Here is an 18,910-nt window from a genome sequence, read left to right on the forward strand (position 1 = left end):
ACGCAGAGGCTTATTAATAGCAGCATGCTTCATTTGATGGGGAACCCATATAGGAGCCCTGCGTACTCGAGAATGGGCCTACAGAGAGCATTGAAAAGGTAAAGGAGGCTTCTGTGGTCATTATAAGCAACGAAGCGTTTAATGAAACCGAGAATCTGAAGCGATTTGTTGGGGACAGTGGAAACGTGTGATGACCATGAAAGATCATTAGAGGAAGATATGCCAAGATATTTGTGAGAAGATGTGCAAGACAGAGGATCTGAGTCAATAGTATATGTGATGTGGGGAATGAAGTTTCTTTTGCGAGTAACATGAAGGACTTGCACTTATTAGAGTTTAATTTCATCATATTTTCTTTGCACCAATGAGAGATAGAATTTAGATCATACTAAAGTTGACGAGAGTCGTGATCACTTTTAATTGCTCTGAAAACAACAGTATCGTCAGAATATAGCCTGATTTGAGATGATATTGCTCTGGGGAGGTCAAACACAAAAGCATTAAATAGAAGCCGGCCAAGTACAGATCCATGTGGGACTCCAGAATAAACCTGAGCCCACTCGGAGGCCTGTGTCTACGCAAAATAACTCGCTGGGATCTACCCACGAGAAAAGACTTAAGCCAATTGAAAGATTTGAACCACAAATACCCATACCATAAAGTCATAAAGTTTTTGTATTAGTTTACTGAGGCGCACACGATCGAACGCTTTTTCCCAGTCCAGAAAAGTAGCATCAATTACAGGTGGATTTACAGCATCAAGTGTTTTGGACCATTCATGATAAAGGGATGCAGTTTGTGATCTACGTGGGTGAAAACCACGTTGAGATGGACTAATAAAACCATTAAATTGAAAATAGAAAAACAATTCATCAGCACCTATACGCTCCAGAACTTTACCAACAATCGACACATGTTTATGGGTCTATAATTACAGTACTAATTTAATTCTTATGCTACAATCAATACCAATTTGTTTGAGTTTCTAATTGGATTCGAAAGAAATATTAGTTATTGCAAAACTTGTGGCAATAACATATAGAGCAGAATTATTTTGCTTAAAACAGGAATATTTAAATTGCTAAAAAAAGTTTGTCTATTCTTTTCCACACAAGATGGGCCCGATATTGATCTCTCATGGGCGCGGCCCGATCGAATGTATCACTCGTTTGAAGGCTAGACCTAAGTCTAATAAATGTGTTTAAAAATTAATATCAAATACAGCTGATCCAAACTGTGTTGATAATTATTGTAAAGACGGTCTGTTACCATAGGACTTTAGCTACTGAAATCCAGACGTTTACCTACTTAGTACCGCGTACCTACTTAGTACTGCGTAACGTTTACCTACTTAGCCCGCTTCTATTTAATGTGAGTATATTGTGTAGCACTGCAGGAAAACTGAAGTGGAAATGACAATAAACCATGTGCGCAGCCAAATATTTTCGAATGCTCAAAAACTACGGTTAAAGTCATAATTTTACAGTCAAAGTAAAGCAAAATATGGATTGATATTCACGTTGTCTGTTTAGAAAAATTGATAATCTATGTTGTTAGAGTTTTTCAGATCGGTAGGTCTAGAAACCAAGACGTTTATTGAGTACCTTGGTTTTGCATTGTGTCTACAGCCTTTGAAATAAGTATAATTATAATATAGACTACTTTCCTTTATCGCTAACTATCCTTATTATTTAAAAAAAATTTAATTTATCCACTTTGGTTATTTTATCCAATTTGGCTATTTACATTATAATATACCTTCTTTATTTTCATTGTTAGATGCATTGTTATGTTAAATGTCATTTACATGAAAAAAGGGATAAACAATTGTGTGTCCAAAGCAAAGACAAAATCAAAATACAATAATGTAGGGTCAGGTTTATTTTTGATCAATCACCGTGTCAAAACTTGTTGTAAATCCATTGCACGTGCCATCCGTTTCTCCACTAAATTTTCAATGCAAATCAATGTTATGTGCAACCCACTTTCCTGTTCTAAAACTGTTGGCCCCCACCCCCTTTGAAAAATTCTGTATCCGCCTCTGGTCAGGCAAATTTTGGTGCCATCCCAGCCACGAAGGCGAAACCCATATGGGATCTCCTGACGATGTCGACTAGCCTGCGTACTAGCAATAAACTCAAAATGCAAATACAGTTCTGTTTTCTTTTATTTCTAATATTTCTTCTAAGCTCTATTATTTCTTGATTTGGGTTCAGTTCCATTAGTTTCATATTACGTCAGGGGTGGCGCCAGCGGGGGGAGGCCCAGGGCGCCCCCCCCCCCTGTCTAGGAGAGCTCTCCCCCCGCCGGGGAGAAAAAGCACAATTTGTCGGGGAGAAAAAACAATTATATGCATTTTCTACATATTAGTAGACTCTAAAATCGATCAAATAAATCTTGAAACCCATAAATTGTCAAAATTTTCGGGAGCTTTTCCCCGAGGACCACTTTCGTAACCTTTTAATCGAAGGTCAACCACGCCCACTTTGCTTTCGTCCGGGAAATCTGATCCCTCGTCGGGGCATCGGCCCCCGTCGGGGACCTCTGTTCCCCTCCCCCCGTCGGGCAAATCCTGGCGCCACCCCTGTATTACGTTCCGTTAATTTCCGATTTACTGAAATAATTATTAAAATAATTCTTGCATAACAATTATAATGGTCAACGATAACAATTCCTATTAATAATATACATCAACTATAATAGTTCTCTAAAGAAAGCAAATTTTCAGTGACTCTTCAAATTCTTTATCGTAATATTATGTTAACAACTAATACAGTTATTATTATAGAAAATTAATTAAGATAATGATGGTCTATTATGAATCATGAGGAAATAGTTTTTTAACCACAGAGGGCAGCTTAATATTCATCCGCGTTAACGGATCTTCAAAAAATCGTCTGCTATTAAAGTTAGCCCTTTTCACTGGTTTGTTTGATAGTCGTGGCTTGCCAGTCGTCTTCCGTTGAACTAAAACTAGGGCTCGATTAGTCGTAGTTAAATCTTCGACTAAGTTGTTTGTGAATACTAATTGAAGTTGAAGTTGCAACTAGCACTAAATGAAGTTCTAATCGAAGTTCCACTAAAGTTTGTTTTAAGAACACGGGCGTAAGCTATGCTTCCATTATCACAGGTTGGCGATCAACAGTTAGGCCTAAATAAATGTACCATCCTACCATATGCATTAATCTTAACTATAATATCAAAACCAATACACGTTAACTGAATAATTAAAGCTAGACAAGATTACACTAGCAAAATAACTGTAATATTAAACTAACACAACATAAGGTTGAGCATCTCTTATTTTAACTAGCACATAGTATTTTCATTTCACTACCTTATTATTGGGTGTGCTCTGCTCTGTGTTAATTACTGAACAGGTTATAAACAAAAGATGGCTAACGCAAGGGCGCAGCTGGCTACGTGCTATATAAATTAAGGTCAATGTAAAACTAAACAATTAAGTAAGCCAAAAAATAAATGGTGTTTCCATTACAAAATAGCTAGCCTAGGTGATACTACTGATCTCGATTATAATGGCTGGATTGCTTATTGATCTATCCTTCTACAGAAAAACAAATTGACGCCACCGGGTACCATGTTTATTTAATATTATTATTATTTAGAAATCCTAGCACAGATAGTTAGGGGGTCGGAGTTTTCTACACATCGCCTTGTTATTGCTACACTTTGTGAACCAGGAAATGTTCCAACTAGGGAGTTTCAATGTATTTAGTATATTGTGAGTTGGTCCAACCCAGGATGTGTACTTGGTTGTAAATTTCCTGCATAATAGCTACTATATGAATCTTTTTTTTTTTCTTTTCAGAAAGAAGACCATGTATATCGCTTTATCATGCGTTTTGGTGTTTGTTTCATCGAGCTACGGACAGAATGAACTTGAACAGGTCAGTGCTGGAATAAGAGCCGGAAATGCGATCGTTCAAGCTCTTGGTGATGAACAATATTCAAAGAATTTTGGTAAAATCGGCGTGATAGCGTCGAAAATTGGACCATTCCTGGGTGCCATTGGTCCAGCTTTCTTGCTGATTTCCGCATTCTTGCCAGGGTCGCCGTCTCCGGAATTGCTATATATGAAGAGAAGATTCAAGGAAATGGACGAAAATTTTGACAAAGTGTATAAAGAGATTGGCGAAGTGAAAACTCTTATTGAAAAAGCATCCTTATTTACTCAGTATGGAGAATATGAACACACAATATTGATTGTGTCTGATCTCCTACAACAGTTTCTGAATGGTACAACTTATGCAGTACGGGAAGAACTAAAGAATACATTTATTGATGCTTACGAGAATACTTACGACAATGCTGCATTGAGATTCTGGCAAGGTATGACATCTGAACTTTATGTGGCGAATAACATTCCGAAAACAGCCATGTTATATACACAAAACCACCGGGGGCAGGTTCAAAGACTTATGAAAGGAATTACAAACTTAATAATAAAGGGAGTGAAAGTAGAATTATCCTACATGATAGCCAAAGGTCAAAATTCCACATATGAACTTGTTAAGAATACTTGGGAGGTCAGAATCAAAGAGTTAATTACCCATATGGAAAATGCAGACCGAGAAGTGACTAATCGTTGGCCTGTACAGTCCACAGAAGATTTAGATAACAATTTGATATCGTTAAAACACCTAAGTCACAAAAAATTCGCGGAGGAATTCTATAAATTCCTCATTGAAAAATATGATTGGAGAGATTGGCACGTTGTTGTTTACAACCAAATTCAAAGTGCAGAACATTATGTGCATTTGTGCCGCGGGTATGAATCCCTTCACAAGCATGGCAGAAATGTTGCCATGGCAAGCGTTAATCAAACAATAGGTCCCATTCTTAAAGCACACGTTCGTAACTTGCTCAGAGGTGTCTCAACAAATTTTTATCATTCTAGTTTTGGGGGTAGGGTCGAAATGAAAAAAACCCTTGTTTCTAGGAATGCTAAGGACATTTACGATAATTATTTTCCGAATCAAATTAAGGATATTTGCACCTATGCATCAGCAGGCGCCATAAAGTCAAACGCAAACGTTCATCACAAGGCACTAGATAGTCGTTTTACTTCTGTCGTCAATGGAGAGTACATTCTTCATGCATTTGGGGGCGAGAACGCTTTAACTATGTCCAATTTTATCGGCAGTTTTAATTTTTTTCTTCTACCTATACATCTAATAACCACATATCCATATTGTTGCATTAGTGTTTGAAGTTAGATTTTTTTTAAAATCAAGAGTGAAAAGTGGAATGTTTAATTAATTTCAAGGCAATTAAACACTTAATTTATTTGTTACTGTGACGTACGGGACTTTTGAAAATTAGATGTGTTGATGAAAATATAAATGGACAAATGTATAAACAAAATCAATTGATTCCCATTCTTGTTAAAAATCTTAAGTAATGAATGTTACATTACTTAAGATTGACTTTTGAAAATTATATGTGTTGATGAAAATATAAATGGACAAATGTATAAACAAAATCAATTGATTCCCATTCTTGTTAAAAATCTTAAGTAATGAATGTTACATTATAAACCCTTTTATAACAAAACCAATATCCTCTCCTACCCCTCATTAATCTATTAATAGTCATATAATATTTACAATTGTTAGGTTTCCATCATATAAAATGTTCTCCAAAAAGAATATCGTCATTGCACAAAATAGCATAAGTTGGTGTATTCTATCTATGGAAAAAATGTCCCATACGTCACGGTGACGAAATTTACATATTTTTTTTTTTATTTTTTACTGCGTAAAAATTATTTGACAGATTCGTACAATACTTTGACATACATTAGTCAGACAGATACAATATCTATGAATATTGGTAAAATAATTACACTATTGCCACTTTTGGAGCATTTTACATGCTTAAGTCACTTTGACTTCATGTCCCGTAAGTCACAAAACATTGCAGTTAAACCTTGTTAATGAAGGTATATAAACTATTCAAACTATTTTACTGCGTAAAAATTATTTGACAGATTCGTACAATACTTTGACATACATTAGTCAGACAGATACAATATCTATGATTATTGGTAAAATAATTACACTATTGCCACTTTTGGAGCATTTTACATGCTTAAGTCACTTTTACTTCATGTCCCGTAAGTCACAAAACATTGGAGTTAAACCTTGTTAATGAAGGTATATAAGGTATATAAACTATTCAAAAAGTCCAGTTTGCTTCAAGAGAGTTCAGCAGAACAAAACATATTCATGATCTTACAAATGACCCTAATTGATTTCTAATTCAACAAAAAACTTTTTCTCTGATAAAGTTTCCTTCATAACACCAAACTTATGAATTTACTCATTTGTTTTACATAGACAGTTCTTGTCTGAAGTATTAAAGTATTATAAATTGCTAGTAAAAACAATTCAATTTGTTTACCAGTAATTTAATAAAATTGACATATAATGTAGGCAGGATTAAAAGGAAATCCTACACTATGCAAAAGACCAATGCAAGAAGTTGTAAAGTGATTGCAGTTTTAAATAATCATCTATGTATCACTCCAGGGTCTCTATAAATTAAATGGATTTTGAAACATTTACATATTATACACCATTTGAATTTCAGTATAGTGAAAAACAGGGCCCCCGTGACTATTTTTTGGGGACCAAGGTTTCTCTGCTGATTTAACATCACCAGGGTATGAATAAAAAAAATTAGCGGGGTGAGCCTCCTGAAAAAGGGCGGAACATGTTTTTTGGCGGCCATTTTAAAAATGGCCGCCAAAATTAAGACAATGGCTCATAACTTTACTTCTACTCTATAAAAAGGGTAAATCTGGTGTCTAACTATATGTTATTAGGGTCACTGAATTGAGACATGTTTCAAAAACCTAGGATGGCAGCCATTTTGAAATTCAAGATAGCTGCCGTAATAATCGTTGAAAATCAAATATTCCAGTGTAATTTAATTTATTCTCGTTGAAAAATGGTAAATTTGATGTATTCTCATGTGTTATTGGGTTCTGCAAGTCCAATAATCAAAGTTTCAATAAGGTAGATGGCCGCCACAAAAATCGCCGAAAATCAAATATTTTGGTATATAATTGCACTTCTCGATAAAAATGGTAAATTTGGTGTCTAATGACTTGATATGGGGCAATCTGAGTCCAATTAACATAGTTTTAAAAGGGTGACAACCATACTCTTTTTCCAATATCACTGAGTCCAATGAGCATAGTTTCAGAAAGCTAGAATGTCAGCCATTTTGAAATTCAAGATGGCCGCCACAAAAATCGTCAAATATCAAATATTTTGGTATATACAATAATTCCACTTCTCAATAAAAATGGTAAATTTGGTGTCTAATGACTTGATATGGGGCAATCTCAGTCCAATTAAAATACTTTTTAAAGGGTGACAACCATACTCTTTTTCCAACATGTCTGCCATTAATATGTACACATTTTACCTTACAAAGTGCAAAAATAATAAAACATTAGAAAATAATACTACTACTTTATTATACAATAAAACATAAGCATTTGCTTGATCAACCTGTCTGTCTGGAATAAATCATAATTAGGTTCATACGTCATCATTCTCGTTGTCAGAGGACGATTCATCGCTTGTTTCATCATCACTCTCATCGCTACTGTCACAATCATTTCGTTCTGGAACTTTAATATCACTGGGTAGGTTTGGCTCAGTACTTCTTTCGGCATAGCACTTTCCATTAATCAGTTTCCACCCACTTTTTGTTGGTGATTGGTGGATTCTTAATGAGAAGTTTAATTGATTGTATGATAGATAGTTGGCTCTTTTAATTTTTAAAATGGCCCCCAAAAAAATGTTCCGCCCTTTTTCAGGAGGCTCAACCCCGCTTACTTTTTTTTATTTATACCCTAGTGAAGCCAAATAAGCAGAGAAATATTGGTCCCAGAAAAATGGTCACGGGGCCCTGTTTTTCACTATACTACGATAAATGATTTTTTTTTTTAAATATGTACATTTCAAATAAACAATAAAATGATACATCCAAACCTATATAGAGCCACATTTACACTAGACACGATTACGACACGACAACGACATATCATCGCGTAGTTTGTATTCTTTAACACAGCGCGCATCTGTGTCGTTTCGTTGTCGTGTCATAAACATGTCTAGTGTAAACGAGGCCTTAGAAAGACCGACCATGAAAATATAGTCAACTTACCATCTTTCCCCAGGCAAAAGCCCATGGTATGAATTTTACAAATATTATCAGAAAACATGGTTTTGAATTAGGTATATATTGCTTGTAAAATTTAATAAAACATGTATTGATATGAAAATAATTATCATGAACATCACTACTACACGGAGTCTTACCCAAAGGACAATGATGTGAGCTAACTATGCAATCTATACAGAAATGATGAAATATTGTGTTTCATTAAATTTTATTGGTTTTTCTTTTAAAATGGGCCATGTTTAGTTTTGGCTGATTCACACCAATCAGCTATTATAAATGTACATCTAGCTTAAGCCATCTACAAGCATCATTTAGCAGACACACTTTTGATTGCAAAAATGGAATATATCAGTTATTTTCAGGTATTTGAATTCAAGTTCGTAGCTACTATAAACTGATATAGGAGCTATATATTTGATAGTTCATATTTTTTATTCCAAATATGCTTCATATGATCAGCTATTTTGAAATACCTGCTATATTTTGATAGTTGGACATTTTTTATTCTAAAAATGCTTTATATTTGCTATATACAAACATCTTCAATTATGTTTCTTGCTACACTGATTATAGCTGCTATATTTGATAGTCGATATTTGTGATTATATGCTTTATATAAGCTATTTTGAAGTATTTGAATTGAAGTCTGTTGCTACACTGATATTGCAGCTATTTTTGATAGTTAATAATTTTTATTCTAAATATGCTTCATAGGTTTAGGTTTTGTTGCTACACTGATGTAGCAGCTATATTTGATTATAGTTGATAATAGCTGCTATATTTGATGATAGGTAATAATGATATTTGATATCTTTTTCACAACTTTCGTAACAATTTTGATTCTCTTTCTATTAATATGTTTTAAAAAAGAAGCCTTTATCTGTATTCAATAATACTGTACCTTTTAATTTAACTTGTGTTTTTTATTTTGGTTCGATAGTTTTCTTTTGTCTGCTTTGATTCAGTTAGACTATCTTGTCATTGTTTTTTTTAATTTACATTTAGTTACTTTTGAATTTTATAATGTAAACACTTTTTGTTATATTTACTGTATGCACTAGGGCTTCCTTGGAAAGAAGTGCTAGTCACTGAATAGATACTCCCTTGGTTAAAGGAATTTTAAATAAATAAATGCTTTATTTCTGCTATATAGAATATCTTTCTGTTGCTACACTTATATAGCTGCTATATTGATAGTTGATATTTTTTATTATTTTTGATGAAAACTCTTTATATCTGCTTTATGAATGTACGTTAAATTAAATTAAGTCTGTAGCTACACTGATATAGTTGATATTTTTTAATTTGGAATTTTCTATCTGGTATTTTGAAATTTATGAGCTTAATTATGTTGCTACACTGATATAGCTGCTACATTTGATAGTTGATATTTTTTTTTAATTATTTTTGATGAAAAATTTATATCTGCTATATTAAATTGTTATGAAATTAATTCTGTAGCTACACTGATATAGTTAATATTTTTAATCTTTAATTTTCTGCTAAATTGAAATTTCTTAGCTTATGTTGTACACTGATATAGCTGCTATATTTGATTGTTGGTATTTTTTTTATTATTTTTGATGAAAACATCTTATATCTGCTATATGAATTCGTTAAATTAAATCTGTAGCTACACTGATATAATTGATATTTTTGAATTTTGAATTTTCTATCTAATATTTTGACATTTTTTGAGCTTAAGTATGTTGCTACACTGACATAGCTGCTATATTTGATAGTTGATATTTTTGGAAATGTTTTGTATCTGCTACTTCGGTTTAAACACTAATAAAGCTGCTGTATTTGATAGTTGATATGTTTGATTATTTTTGATGAAAACCCTTTATATCTGCTATATAAATTCGTTAAATGAAATTAAGTCTGTAGCTACACTGATATAGTTGATATTTTTGAATTTGAAATTTTCTATCTGCTCTTTTGAAATTTCTTAGCTTGTATGTTGCTACACTGATATAGCTGCTACATTTGATAGTTGATATTTTTTTTTTTTTGATGAAAACACTTTATATCTGCTATATAAATTTGTATAAGTCTGTAGCTGCATTGATATATTTGATATTTTTGAATTTGGAATTTTCTATCTGCTATTTTGAAAACACTAATGTAGCTGCTGTATTTGATAGTTGATATTTTTGATTATGTTTGATGAAAACACTGTATATCTCCTATATAAATTCGTTAAAAGAAATTAAATCTGTAGCTACACCGATATAGTTGATATTTTTGAATTTGAAATTTTCTATCTGCTATTTTTAAATTTCTTAGCTTGTATGTTGCTACACTGATATAGCTGCTATATTTGATAGTTGATATTTTTGATTATTTTTGATGAAAACAATATCTGCTATATGAATTCGTTAAATCGAATCTGTAGCTACACTGACATAGTTGATATTTTTGAATTTTGAATATTTTCTATCTACTATTTTGACATTTTTTTGCTTAAGTATGTTGCTACACTGACTTAGCTGCTATATTTGTAAATGTTTTGTATCTGCTAATTGGTTTTATATCAACTTTATGATTGTAAGTCTGTTACTACACTGATATAACTGCTATATTTGATATCTTTGATTCTAAATGTCCTTTATATCAGTTATATTAAAATATTTGAGGATTGCCTATTGCTATATTGAAATAATTTTATTTGATATTTGATGTTAGTGATTTTTAATGCGCTTTGATTAAACTTGCTGCTACTCTGATGTAGATGCTACATTTAATAGTTGTGTTTTTTTTTTTTAATAATGTAAGTGATACAGTACATGGTATAAATAAGCAGGGGTCCCAAGTCTCTCGGAACTAGTTGGAGTGTCCTGAAAATCAGTACGGTGTACCCACTCACACGAGCAAGTAAACTATTCTGTGAGAAACTTACCACGTTGCGATAAACAACAATGTAGCCAATCAGCGTCATTGTGCCTGCACCACTTGTTGAGCTTGCCGCTGTCGGGTTTCTTTTAATGATTACATTTTTGGAAGCGCAGTTAAGTTATATTTGACAGAGCTAGAATGCTTTAGTTTTGTCTTAAATTGCATGCGTATGTGTGTGTGTATGGTGCATCCAGCAAATAAAAATCTTCAACGAAAATGACGCAATAACAAAAACATTGCTATACATCTCTGGCATTAAATGTACTAATAAATCACCCAGTTTATAAAGCAAAATACCCAAATACATTGGCTGCTGTTGCCCTAGCATCTTCATTACTTGAAATGACATCATCACAAATATTGCAAGATTTTTCCTGTAGTGTAATAAAGGACATTTGGGGAATTCTTACAGCTGGTGATAAAAAGAAGCTTAAACCAGAAGCTTATGATTTGATCTGCCCACAATTTCATGTGTACATCACATCAAGTTCCACCAAACAACAATGGATTCAAATTGTACATTCCTTGAATTTACAACCTAATAACCATGTTCATAATTTTTTGGCAAGAACATTGTTAAAATTAGTAATGGTTGACCGTACTCAGCTACTTTTCTTAAGAATATATCTGCTAGATATTCTTGTATTATTGCAACAAAATATTATCTTCTACTTTCACATCGAGGGATAAATGTGACGCAGCATACTAGTGTAGTTTAGAGGGTTTTTTCACTGCTACACAACTAAGAATCCAATCATTTCATCGTAAAACTAATTTTTACAAGGTAATCTTGCCTCTGAGATGACCCTTCGGTACACAAAAATGTTTTACTATCTACTAATCAACACGGTACAAGCAAGACTTTTATTGGAGCCTGTAACAGCTTTCTAATTGACAAGTGAGATAAAATTACTTACATGCATGCCAGCCAATGAGAGATTGTGGTCATGTTGAATTGCAGGTGGGAGTTCATCCAATAACCATTATCACTATTCAAAAGCAGAAACTTGGTAAAGGACCCCTAATAATGATTCATGTTTTGGTTCAATCATTTCAATAGTTTCCGAGATGAAATTATTTAAAATTTCAGCAAATCAGTATAATATGTCTAATTTAGCCCTCAAGGCCGTGATGAACTTTATGTTCAGCACAAAGAAATGCAAATGGTGTAGACCGTCAATGGGAAGGACATGTTTCGTTCCACTTGACTAAGTGGTTTCTGACAAGAAAAGTTTTTAAACATTCCCTATTTCACTACTATTTTAAACTATGACCTATGGTTGTAGCGACCTTGGATTTCTAATTGAGACAAAAACACAAAGTTAGTCAATGATTAAGGATCTTCTTTTTAAATACAAACATTTGGATGGAAAATGTTATAGGGATAGCTCTTCAAAAATATAACGCAGAAGCAAGCAGGTGTCTTTAATATTTGTATAGGTCATAATATTAAAAGAATTGAGGCCTATGTCCAACATGTCTATTTCACAGTGATTGGCTGTTGTAGTGGGTTAAGGACAAAGCCTTATTACATTTCTATAAACTTTCTCCTGTCTCTGGGGTAAAAAATCATGTATTTACTGTCCGAGGTGAGTGTTGGCAGAGTATCACCTATACGTATCCTGGATTATAAAAAAAGGGAGGGGTGGGGTTCTGAGCATGAGATTCTTCAAATGGAATTACACCCATCAAATTTTAAAAATTAGTACGTCCACATCCCAAGAAATTGAACTCTCAGAGCATAGAGCAGCAACTGAGGCAGGTGTCTCCAATGGTGATATTCAAGGGTGTATTTTAATGCTCTGGAATGGTATTTTAGTGATTTTTATTATCGTAATCACTTCTATAGTACCTGACCGAAGTGACATACAGACGTTCTTATCCATGGATCTGAACATTTGAAAGACGGGGTGAAGGACGCCCCACTCGCAAAATATATTCTTTCATGCATGAAGTTGATTGATAGCATTTTGAAAGTGATTTTTTGAGGTGTCAATAACTCCTAAAATGCCTATGTACGCCGACATTGTGATAAAGTCAGTTAAAAAAAAAACAAACTGATACAAAAAAGCCTAATTTATTGAATCCGCCACTGATATACACATAGATCTATGGTAAACTATATTCTGCGTTGGCAGCCATCTTCGGTTTCCAATCGACACTCACACAAAAATTAAAAAAAAAAAAAAAAAAAAAAAACACAAGCTTTATTCTTGAAAAGACAAGGTCCAATCTTGTGAAGGCCATAATCCCATTTTCTTTGCATATTCAGTGTTTAAAACTAGTGGCCCATGAGGGCCTGTATTGTACAGAATATAAAATGTTTATTGGTCTTGTGAAAGTAAATATACTGTAAAAGAAATTACTTCGTTTCATTCAAAAACGGTACACATTATTCGAAAAAGAACAATAAAGAAAAGATAAAAACATTAAAAATATTAGGTTAATTATGAGTTGAAATAATAAATACTGTAGTTGTATTGCACTTAGGATATGAGCAGAAAAGAACAAAAATCAGTTACTATACAATACATTGCTGAGGTATGGAAAACATTATTTGGTATAAAATTATTATACATTGAAATACAGTACATAAAAATTAGTAATATGTTGTAATTGCACTTGAGTTGAAGAATATTGAGTAGCAGCAAGTCAGGATTAGTTTCTCTTGACTATTGCATTATGGAGTTGCATGGCATGAAGCTGGTTTTCCACTTGGTGCATTTATTCATTTTCGCCATGAACAAATTGCGAGAACACATCAAAAGCGGTTGCTTTGTGCTTTTCTTTCATTATATTGGTGGACACCCGGAAGTGGATGCACTACATTGGATTTCATTAACTTTGATTGGCTACGCACTTCTTCGCTTCGAATTTTGGTGACGATCCGGAGTAGGGTGTGGATATAATAACCACCATGTTTAAATGATAAACATCCCAGACCTGATATCACAAAAACCGATCAACTTAGGCCTATTTAATTGAAAATTATTACATTTTGATGACGGTTTAGACTTGGGCATATCATTTCAAATGCCAGCGACACAGACCTGAATATCTCAAAAACTGATTCATAAATCTAATTAAGACATTATAGAATGGATTCTCATGGTTCAATAAAGAAATTAATTAATTTTGGTGACGTTGATGAGGACCATTTAAAGAAAACGTCCCAGACCAAGATGTTTGAAAAGCTCATAAATGGATCTGTGTTACAGGGGTGGCGCCAGCAGGGGGCCGGGGGCCAGGGCCCCACCGTCGGGGAGAGCTGGCCCACCCGTCGGGCAGAAAAAGTACAATTCGTCGGGGATAAAAAAATATTATATGTATATTTTACATATTAGTAGACTCTAAAATCGATTAAATAAGCATTTGAAACCCCTAAATTGTCGAATTTTCAGGGGCTTCGTCCCCATGACCACTTCCGGACCCTTTTTATTGAAGCTCGACCACGCCCACTTTACTTTCGTCAGGGAAATCTGACACCTCCTCGGGGGCTGTCTCTTATACACATCTAGATGTGTATAAGAGACAGGTTTGTTGGCTGTCAGTGGACAGTTAAAGGCCATCAAATTTTTAATTACCTTCAGTTTATCATAAAATTCTTTTTGTTTGAGCTAAAAATACTTATGAATGCCATTTGTAATGTTTGCTGGATTGTAAAGTGATGACAACACACAGACTATAAACTATTATTTAACATAACATGTAGTTTATTCAGATATGCCAGTAGGTACCTTGGATCGGTTCCATGAGTGTGCCTGCGTCTGTATACACGACTGACGCACGTCACTAACGTGACGTATCACAACATCCCCTCCTTCAAAAAGTTTTACAGTTATTCGTTATTGCTTAAATAGCAATACTGTACAACAAGCCTTAAACATTGTCATATGATTTCTAAAGCTTACAAGGTCAGGAAGTTATACTTACGGGGTGACTTCAATGTTGATGTGGCAAGTACGTCATCCAATAATAACTGGGTTAAACAATTTTGCGATATTATTTAATTTCACCCAACTTATTAATGATTATACTAGGGTCGCAGAGACAACCTCAACAGTCATTGATCTTATATTTGCATCAGATCCAGGTAAAATATCTCAATTCGGTGTCTTGTCTTTGGGAGTGAGTGATCACTTCTTGATCTATTGTAGTAGAAAATGAGTCAAAACTCAAATTAAAAAACACAAAACAATTACTATTCGATATATGAAGAGATATTCAGCTGAAAACTATTCTAACCTTATTGAAATCAATTGGACCGATGTACTAAATGCTACTGACGTTAATATTGCCTGGTACAAATTTAAGACGAAATTATTAGCAGTAATTGATGAGGTTGCTCCTCTACTAAATTGTGTAAGGACTAAGCAACGATCTGAGTCATGGTTGACTACTGAAATTATAGATCTTATAATTCAAAGAGATAAATGTTTATCTAAATTAAGAAAAAAATAAAACAGAGACACTATTTTTCTTATGCAATTAAAAAAAATCTTGGAAACACTGTACGTTACAAAATTAAAAAAGCAAAATCGAACTATTTTTCTGACCAACTTAATGGAATAAATTACCTTATAATAGTAGAGCACCACGTCTGACCAGGATATTTTTTCCTTATTTGGGAGGTTCTCGACCAATCAGAAGCCTGCATTTAGCATCACGTGACCTTAATTTGCATAAAATAAGGAGCAGGACTATTCTATTTATGAGTAGAGGTGTTTAAATTATTATTCCATTTTTACCACAGGGGTGTTTAAATTATTATACTATTTTTAGTACAGGTGTGTTTAACTCCATTTTGGAGCATGATGCTTACCCCTATTTCATTGTTAGAGCAGAGTACTTAACCCCAACAGTATTTTATTTTTAGTGTAGAGGTTTTAACCCTAACCCTATTTTATTGTTAGAACAGTGCTTTACCCAACCCTATTTCATTTTTAGGGCAGGTGTTTAACCATAATTATTTCAAACATGAATACAACTAAATACCCTAACCCTAACTAAATTTAAAACCCTACATTTAACTTTTTCCTAACTATGATGTAAGTAGGCCTATTACGTTCTGAATAAAATCGATCAAATGCAATGGATCTAGACAAGTCCTTGAAACTTTTGAACAAAATTGGACCAGTTATTGTATAATCAGTGTCCTTTTGCCATAACTGTCTTATGGTAGAGCCAAACAGTGACGTCATGTTGAACGTGTCTGAACTTGCCGTAAGAAAGGATTTTTCAGTGGCCCGATTTTACTTCCTATATATTCTTTGTAGACTCTCTGTAATTTAGATTTGTAACCTATTTTGGAATTGCAGTATAGGAATATTTTTTCTTATATGTAAATAAATGTTGTCTTCAGGGTGCTGCTGTTGGTTCCTCGGCTTTTAGTTGGTAGTTGGCCATTTGATTCTCTCTGTATATTAGGATTTCATTTTTTTTTTGTTTAACCTCAATGAAACATGACTACAACCAAGTTTAAAATACCCTTCTAATTTCATAACCATAACATTGACTTTGCACTAACTATGATGTAAATATATAGTAAGCCTATGTTTGAATGAATCGACCAACTGCACTGGATATAGACAAGTTTTTATTACTTTTAGAACAAAATAGGATCAGCTACTGTGGAATCAGTTTCTTTTTTGCAGAAGTGTCTTAAAGAACCAGCAAGAAGCGCACGTCGGAAAGTTGGTGGAAGAGAAAGAAAATTTACTGTCACGTAACAAAGTCCTGGAGTGGTTGGGCTCGGAGAAAAAAGACCATGCCGAACTTCAGGCACGCCATAGCAAACTTTTGGAAACGAACAACGAATTGTCTGGAATTATTTTGACGCTTACACGAAGCAGAGCCATCGTGCTCAACGTACTTTTGAAAACGTGGTTTAAAGTGCGTCTGTTTTCGTCAATTTAAAAAAAAAAAAAAAGGTCTTTCTGTTTATTTGAGGTGTGTTTTTTTTTCACAGCACATCGCAAGCGCATAGCACCTTCATCGAAGTTGGTTCGTACACGGCCCTGTCGTCGCGACATCTTTGCCAGCATTCGTCGGACGTGGGCACCGTTTCGGGATATCCGGATATCGCCGGAACGCATATGCCGTTCCAATCGAAAGGGGCGTAGTAACAGTGAAATCCTAAAAGGCTGCATCCTTCTTCGTCTAACTTCACCTCCCATTGTCCCTTCCCACTTGTCGTGAAATAACAATCGGATTTGTTCGGCACGCAATCTTCATCGTCCGGTATAATTTTCTTCTTCTTTTCATCATTCCTGGACCATCTGCGTTTTTTAGAACAGCGTCGAAGCGATATGCCTCGATTGCAATCGTCGAAGCATTCGATGTACTGCGTACCGTCTTCCATCACGTCGATGCACCCGAACGTCTGATTCGGGCGAATGCAAGCGCTGTGGTAGAGCAGCGGGGACGCGCCGTCTGCGTAGACCGATCCGATTACCAACGTGTGATCCAGTTGGGCTGTCGCACAAGCGAAGAATAGCAATATCAACATGGTTGTTTTTTTTTTTTTTTTTTTTTTTTTTTGTTTAACACGTACGTCGACGTACGTGTTGCACGTTATAAATACTCGTTTTCTTTTGTTTGTTTCTCATTATACATGATCGTTTCGAAAGGTGATGATGATCTTATCGAAAGATTAAATTTTGCCACTCGTCTCTTAAAAAGAATGTACGCGCAGTTCCAATCATGCATTTTGAAAAAGAGGTACGACAAAGCCACCCGCGATGTATACCGTAATATTTCGCGAATGGACCTGGCGCACATCAGATTGGAGAAGACCATAGCCGGGTGTGAAAACGAGAAGGACATCAACGTTTTATTCGATATGTTTTTCGACGAGCAACGCGTCTGCGCTCGGAACGTCCGAGAGGTGCTCGGCGTAAGCCGGAGCGGGGCACCGGGGACCGAAAAGTTCATTCTGTGTTCCGATGCTTCGGTCGGTGTCGTCGTAGAACCCTGTCTTCACAGATTCGCGTGCGAGATTTGCTCTTACCGAACGAGTCGTTGTCGAAAGTGCGGTACACAGATTCGCAAGCGAATCACCGATTTCGATTTCGAATGACGTGTGCGTGATAAAAAGTCGCTTAACAGTCATATATTTTCGCATTTGACTCGAAACGCACTTCATCTATCGGACATGTTGGATTTGGAAAGTACGTTGAAGGTTTACAGCGAATTCGTACTTCGTCGTGCGGAAGAACTGAAAGAAAAGTTAAGCGAATGCCGTCTTGTATACGGACGACGACGACGACGTCGTCGTCGTTGCGCAACTGCGTCGTGACTTTGCGGTCATGTCGATGAAATCCGCACGTATCGCCAGATCCTTGGTGAGGATGAAGACTTGGGTAAAGAAGACCGGAACCGAGGACGACCGAATGATGATGATGCAATACGAAAAAGCTATGGCGAACGTCGACGAATTGCGTGAAGAAGACAGGAAATTGACCAGAGCGACGAACGCCATTCTCGGTAAACCGGAAAGGGAAGTGTCGGAAGAAGACACGTGTTCGATATGTTGCCGAGATCCCATCGCAATCTTGACGAAACCGTGCGGTCACATGATGGCATGCGAGACGTGCGCGCATCTCACCACCAAGTGTTACGTGTGCAGAGCGCCCATAGTCGAACGTGTCAGGAAAGAGGAATTTGGCAAAGAAAAATAAAAACGATGACGTACGATTTATGAAGACTTTAAAAGAACTATCATTCACATATTCACACAAGGAAAAAAGATGACGACGGTAAGGTTGTCGATACAGAGTTTGTTGCTTGGTAT

General features: G+C 35.0%; 1 protein-coding gene across 1 annotated transcript; it reads left to right on the forward strand.

Annotated features, from left to right (window-relative positions):
* The first annotated feature begins 3,833 nt into the window (after positions 1-3,833).
* Positions 3,834-10,953, forward strand: LOC117114468. The gene has a single exon (XM_033258137.1). The coding sequence runs from the start codon at positions 3,840-3,842 to the stop codon at positions 5,229-5,231; it is 1,392 nt and encodes a 463-aa protein (XP_033114028.1). The 5' UTR covers positions 3,834-3,839; the 3' UTR covers positions 5,232-10,953.
* Positions 10,954-18,910: the final 7,957 nt, after the last annotated feature.

This window comes from Anneissia japonica, unplaced genomic scaffold (genome assembly GCF_011630105.1).
Source record: "Anneissia japonica isolate Jap-2015-1 unplaced genomic scaffold, ASM1163010v1 scaffold1374_len1023071_cov147, whole genome shotgun sequence".
In the NCBI taxonomy this organism is placed as follows: Eukaryota; Metazoa; Echinodermata; class Crinoidea; order Comatulida; family Comatulidae; genus Anneissia; species Anneissia japonica.